At 38.4% G+C, this 7,048-nt stretch overlaps 1 protein-coding gene across 1 annotated transcript in view; it reads left to right on the top strand.

Moving 5' to 3' along the window:
- The window catches only part of LOC107096125 (type II inositol 3,4-bisphosphate 4-phosphatase-like), a 41,779-nt gene that overhangs the window by 5,361 nt on the left and 29,370 nt on the right, over positions 1–7,048 (top strand). The window contains exons 3-7 of the mRNA XM_015392638.1: positions 1,624–1,673; positions 5,474–5,633; positions 6,392–6,439; positions 6,531–6,631; positions 6,750–6,869. Of these exons, the coding sequence (XP_015248124.1) occupies positions 5,510–5,633; positions 6,392–6,439; positions 6,531–6,631; positions 6,750–6,869 (393 nt within the window). The 5' untranslated portion in view covers positions 1,624–1,673; positions 5,474–5,509. The remainder of the gene's footprint in view (positions 1–1,623; positions 1,674–5,473; positions 5,634–6,391; positions 6,440–6,530; positions 6,632–6,749; positions 6,870–7,048) is intronic.

The raw sequence follows: 7,048 nt of genomic DNA on the forward strand, positions 1-7,048 counted from the left end.
TTTTTTAATATTAAAAAATTTTTTTTTTTTTTTATGGCATATAAAGAAGATAAAATATTTATTAATATTACATAACAATTATTCCATTTCTTTTTCCATGAAAATTCTTGAATTATTATTATTATTGATGGACAAAAAAATAATTTACAATTTCAACTGCTAAAAATAAACATAAAATATGTAAAAAGAAATTTTTGATGGATGGGAAGAAATACCCTTTATGTAAAATACAATAAAAAGAGTTAACTTCAGATTTTAATAAGATTTGTCATCAAAGTCTCAGAGAGTCGACGCGTTAAAAACCCTGATGCTGGTGACATCTGATGGAGTCGAAAGATCTGCATATTATCTCCATTTATGTGATGCTAAACTGATCAGAAGTACCTGCAATTATTTGCAATAAACCATAATGATTTTGTTATTATTATTATTTTTTCAAACCTAACAGAGTTTCAGTTGTAACAATGTGTTTGATGCACAGCCTGGGAATAAAAAGAAGAAAAAAAAGCTAAATTATAACAAAAGCTTACCAGAGCTGGCTAGGCCTGCAAGAAGAATGGAGTCAGGGGGTCCTCAGGGATTTAGATGCCCCTATTAATGCCTGATTCGTGTACTTTCTTTATATATTCAATACTTTATCAAGCAGACAAGTTCTGTCCCTCATTTCAAAAATCACTTATTTCTTTATTGTTTTTTCTCTGTTAATTTTCAATATTGTTTTAAACTTTTGTTTTGTTTGATTAGAATTTTTTTCCATCTAAAATGTTTCTAATATAAAGGCTAATTTTGTACACTTTAATTTGAACATTTCCTTATCTGTTGGTGTTTGTTCTATAGTATTGTTTATTATGTTACCATTGTTCAGTCTCAAACCCTATTTGTTTATTAACTAATTTTTTTTCCTAATGATCTATTTTCCTTCTTCATTCTGGTTAAAGTCTGAAATGTTGCTCTCAGAATGATAAAAATCTAATCTTTTCCTATTTTCCAAACAAAGTTAAGCAACAAAAAAAATCTAAATAATATTTTTTTTGAATAAAATAATTAATTTAGTTTTTAAATTATGATCCTCTTTCGGTCTGATTCCACTAAGGTTCAGCTGATTTCTGGAATTTACTGTTTTCTCAGGTAAATAAAAACTTCATCCATTTCTGTTCTGGATCATAAAATAGGTTTTGATATAAGCTGGATTATTGTCGTCTTTCAGGAACAAACCAGGTAGTGTTTTTTTCTAATTCTCCTCTCCAGTTATGTAAAAAAAAAAAAAAAAAGATCTGCTTATGTGCAGAAAGTTATGTTTTGGTTACAAAATAATTTCTATTTTTGTTCTTCTCTTTAGTTTCCTTGATATAATTTACTTCCTCTGCTGCTCTTCCTGTTCCTCTTCTCTCCTCTTCCACCTCTGTTTGTTTCCATCCTCTGACTCAGTCCAGCCTGACTTCCTGGAACATCCCGGCAGTCCGGCCAGCTTCCCGATTCGTAAAATAAAGGATCAGATTAATCCTGGGACATTGTTGTTCCTGTATAGAGTCCATCTGCATTCATTTCAGCTCAGACTGACTGCAAACCTGCGGTTAACATACAAATGTGTGACTTTTTAAAGACTCTGGCTCATCATTTCAGGGCAGAGATGTGATGTCAGGAAGCTTCCATGGGATGGCAGGTGACTTCTTGTGAGTATAACACAGAGTGACACTAGACCACTGACTATATCCATAACTGTACTGAAGCACAGGTGTCCAAAACTTTAATGTTAGGTAAATAAATCACAGTCCAAACTAACATCTGGTGTTTTCTGTCATAAAAACCCCAAAACAACAAAGGTTTAAGATATTTTTAATACTAGCTGCTCGCCTTAATACTAAACCGCCAGCATTATATGAGACAAAGTATTCTGATTGTTATAGATCTATAGATTACTGTAACAAAAAGAAAGCCTCACCTTTTCATTACTTCTTTGGATCAAATGTTTTCTGTCTTCTTGGTTTAAAATAAAGGGGTCTAATAATTCAACAGAACCAGATAGAGGTCTGTGTCTAAAACACTTAGTGTATTTAACTACCTTGGTGAATAAAGTCATCAGAACAGTTAGTCGCAAGATTTCTGTGATCCCTTTTGTATAAAATAAAATTCAGATGTCTGTGTCACCAGAACTGTCATTCAGTTCAGTTCAACCCAGTTTATTTATATAGTGTGTGTGTCACAGTAAAACAGGAACAGGCCAGATGAAGCTACCATTTTAAGAATAAGCAGAAAGAGAATAATGTTGAACTAACAAATTCAGCTGAATGGGATAATAGAGATAGAATGAAGTAGAATGATTAAAAAGGGGTCCCTATGTCCTCCAGCAGTGTAAGCCTAGAGCAGCAGAACTACAGAGATAGGTCAGGAAAACCTGAGTCACTCTAACTAAGCCTTTTCAAAAATAAAGGTTTAAGCCTAGCCTTAAAAGTAGACAGGGTGTTTGTTTTGTACCATTTTATTACTCAAAGTTTGGGGCCACAAATGGCCCTCAGGCTACACTTTGGAGGCAAGTCCATTTTTCAAAGAATAAACAGCCTTTAAATGGTTCTGTTAGAATTTGTTGTGCCCCCTATTGTCTTTCAATCTTTGAGTTGAATTGTTTTATTTTAGTTCATGTCAGCCATGTTGTGAGGGACCGAAACAAAAAATCAGAGAAGCACAGGGAAGTCATTGATGAAAAAATGGTAACACATTTATTTGGCAAAAAATAAAGTTCAAACTTCAAACAAGACCGGGCCCATCAAGGAAAACAAATGAAAAAAATTAGCATAATCCAAACCTGACACAGGAAAAGACCTACCTCACTGACACACAAGGGAAACACATATATACACTTGATCATACCAGTTTGAAACAAGAGGGAAACATAAAATATATTTTCCTAAAGAAAACTACAACAAAAGACCAAACTAATCAGCACCATACTCAATCAGCAACCTATGAGGAAGAGGACTTAAATATTAAACTTTCCAAATGTAATTATAGAAAACAAAACCAAATACAGAAACCTAAACCCTTTCTACACCCCTTCTAAATGCAAGTGGAAGAGTCCAACTAGGCCTCCATGTCAATGAGGAGATCCTTTGCAGCTGGGGCCTCCTTTCCTTTACTGGCTTCACTCATTAAAGCCTCCCAGGAACTGGCTACTCAAATGAAAAATATATTAAAGTAAAGAAAACCAAGCAAGAAATGACAAAATCAGTCAACTAAATGTGTGCACCCAAATAGTTAACCAATGCCAAAGTAAAAAAAAATGAAATACAGTACAGTAAAATAGATTTAATGAAAGAATTACCAGACCATTTGTTGTGTGGTTGCATATGCAGCCATCGCACATGTTTTTTTTTGTAATAGGGTGGAAGCTGTTGGACCATAATGCACTGGGATCAGCCTGCGTAGATTTGCTGAAGATGGAGAAGAATTTCACTAATGTGTTTGCAAGATCAACAGACATATCCCAACAAACTTGTTGTGTCAGGCGCCATCTTTGTGTTGCAAACAGATTACGGTTCATCTGTGGCACAGCTAGGGCTGAGTTAAAGAAATCGATTTTTCAATTCTGAATTGATTTTCACATTAGTTCCTAAAGTTCAATTCATATAACAAAGATCAATTAAAACAGCATTGTCCTTATAGCTGTTTTTAAGCCAACAATTAGTAACTTTTCAACCTTCATAAATAGGGATGGAACGGTTCACAAAATCCTCGGTTCGGTTCACGGTTTCATGGTCACAATTTTCAGTTTGGTATATGTTGATTGTTAGCCTGACATGTTGGTCGTGTTGCTGTTAGCATAAACAAAACGTGTTGCACTTTTATTCACAACTTTCCTCGTAGGTCACTCTAAATGCAAAGTGGTCCCATACAGCAGACCTATAAAGTGCTGCTGGCGCGTCTTCCAACTCCTGTTCTTTCCCACTCGCCAGTCCGACACAATTCTCCACAACAACTGATTTTTTTCTGCTACACCCGGCTAAGCTGCTTCACTTCTTCTTCTTTTTTACTACTGGTGGTTGGGTTTGGTCGCAGTACCGCCATCTTCTGCTCTGGAGTGTAAACGCTTCCCCTATGAGAAAAAGGAGCAGCGCATGAACCGAACGCAACACACGCGAACCGAACCGAGACAGTCGAACCCAACAGTTCGGACGGTTTTCATAAACCGTTCCATCCCTATTCATAAAATATTGTCATAACTTTTATTATTATACGTCGACTTACATTAGTTAGATTCATTACCTCATCACTGTTTATCTTTCACACAGCCACTGGAAACAGAGATGTAGTTCAATCCAATTGCAGGCGACCAAAAGATCAGGATTTTACCACACAATGCGATGTTCCTCATGGGAAATGCGGTCTTCCATTTAGACAAAACAATACAGCTTTCATCCACTGGGGGGAGCCAAAACTGGATGTTCTTTAGAACCGTTATTAAGCCTCAATATCGATGCGATTAAGGTGAGTTCTGCAGCCCTAGCTCATGTTTTTCTCTCAGGTTGGGACCTCTGAAGGGTTTGAAGTTTTAGAGACCCTTATTAGTTTTATTAAACAGGTTCCTATTTATCCTAACATTTGAAATAGCGGTAAGGGGCGGGGTTATCTCCAGCAGTCACTGAGCAGTATGTGGGGTCGGACTGCCAGTCCATCACAGTGTAGCAGAAACACACAACAGCACATTCATACCCAAGGGCAGCTTTGATGGACCTGCATCGTGACTTTTCAAAACTAAAACTAAAATTGAACCGCGGCAGTTTATCGCCACAGGCTCAAAGTTCAGAGCTGTACTGTAACTGTAAACTGTTCCAAAGGTGGATACCTACAGATCCTAGAGATTTAAAGCTGCGGATCTTTAAAGTTCAACATCTTAATCTTTGCTGAATCTTTTACAAAGTAAGTTTAAATTGTCTTTGAGTTACCTTCTGCTTCGGTCTGTGTTTAATGGGAACATAGATTATTGCCTGAAAAGAGTTTTTACTTGTCATCTTCGATGCTTAAACCAGGAAGCAGTTTGCTATCAGATACCAGACCTATATAAGGAACTTTAAAGTTTTTTTTTTAAGTTTTTATGTAGAAAACCTCAAAGCACTTGGTGCTACAAATTTTAAAATATGCTCTAAATGTTGTCAAAGAGGAAGTGAATTCCTTCACCGTTTAAATCAACATGATGGAAATGGGTCTGAAACTCTTCATATTAGTTTTACTGTCATATTTGGACTAAAAGAGCTTTTTATGTACTTTTTCGTTAGTTCAGAAAGTAAAAACCTAGATTCAAGCACCATCTTTTGAATTTTTATCTCCATTGAAATATTAAAGGGTATAATCTTCAAAGTTGCAGGATTTATTAAACCCTTTTAGAACCATGTCATAGATATTTACTGGTAATGAATCATTGGTTGAAAGTTGTCTTTTTAAGTCTCCTGTTTGTCCCGTCTCTGTTGCTCCGGTCCAGACGCTGTCCTGATTGTTCTCACTGAGAGACGGCGTCATGGATTCGCTGAGGAGAGGCTTCTCCAGCCTGCGGATGCTCATCGACAGCCACGCTCAGCAGCCACGCACGCAGGCTGCCACAGAGCACGCCGAACACAACAACAACCTGGAACATCATGGAGGTGCAGCTACCTTTCCGCCTCTACCTGCTTTTCGCATCTAAAGATAGAAGTTTTTGGCCTTTTTTTCTTTGCAGCGCAGCAGAGGAACAGATTTCCTGTCTGTTTATGATTCTCAATCAGTTTTAGGTCTGATGGGATCCAACGAGGTTCTCAGAGTAAGAACTTTTCTTGTCTTCGGTTGTTTTTGATCATCACATCCCGGCCATTCTAACACATTAACGCACTCTGATCCAAACTGTCCTGTTGTGGTTCTTGTTGGTTCGGTCTGGCAGCCCTCAGTTCTCTTTCAGGATCTTCCTGAAGTTTTTCCCCATTTTTTTACACCGCCTCTAACCAGACTCCCTTTCTTCATGTCAATCTTACTTCAGAATTATGTTCCCACCTGTGGTGTGAGTCTCTGCAGCTCCTCCAAAGTCACTCGGAGCATCTGGGCTGCTTCTAGGATCAATGCTGTCTTTGTGTTGCTCCGTTTCGGCTGGTTTAAATGAACTTAACTGCTTCAAACGTCTCCAGATCCTCCTCCCTGACATGTCTGCTGTGATTGACGGTCTTCAGGATGCTTCTTGTTCTTTAATGTTCTCTAACAAATGATGGCTGGATTTATACTGAGATGATATTACTTTTAAATTTGCTTCTGAAGTCAGCTTTTAAAGTTTATGTCTGATTATTTGGGTAAAAGAGGCAAAAACTCATAAGAGGAATCTTTAAACATAATCAGAAAGGATCAGTACTGATGTCATGTTGTTTCTGGCCACCAGGTGGAGCCCTTACCGGCGCTACAGTGTCTCAGCTGCTTCTTAACGTTGGTATGTTGGATCAGATGAGTGGTTTTACAGTTTATATCAGGCGGAGGACCCACCAAACTTCTTTTCCTTTGATTATCTTTTTCCCCTCCAGAGTGTCGAGCTGTGGTTGCCACGGCGGCTAAAGTCAAAATCCATGTTTCCACCGTCGACTCTTACGATGTCAGGAAGCACTGCAGCACTCAGATAGCAAAGGTACACACTTTCCACCTTTCCAGGGGCTGATAACTGGTCGGTTAGAGAGCTCCTGCTCCTCCCGGCCTGCAGGGAACCGTTCCGCACATTGCTGAACGTTTGGGGCTTGTGTTTGCAGAGGTCAGAGGACGGCGCGTTTGGAGCTTCAATGGACTGCTCTGTGGACTGCAGGCTGCAGAACCACGGCAGGATGGAAGTCAGGGTTTACAGGGAAGACGATTCCAGGGAGCACTGCACTGTGAGTGTTTGACTACAGCTGTGTGTTGGTGTGCAGGAGCAGAAATGTGCCTGTAAGAAGATTAGAAAGGAGGATGTGGGAAAGCGGCACAAAATGAGTAGATTTCACTCTGAGATAATCTCTAACACGCGTTGATGGATGGATGGATGGATGGATGGATGGATGGATGGATGGATGGA

This window comes from Cyprinodon variegatus, unplaced genomic scaffold (genome assembly GCF_000732505.1).
Source record: "Cyprinodon variegatus isolate N-32 unplaced genomic scaffold, C_variegatus-1.0 Scaffold600, whole genome shotgun sequence".
Lineage (NCBI taxonomy): Eukaryota > Metazoa > Chordata > Actinopteri > Cyprinodontiformes > Cyprinodontidae > Cyprinodon > Cyprinodon variegatus.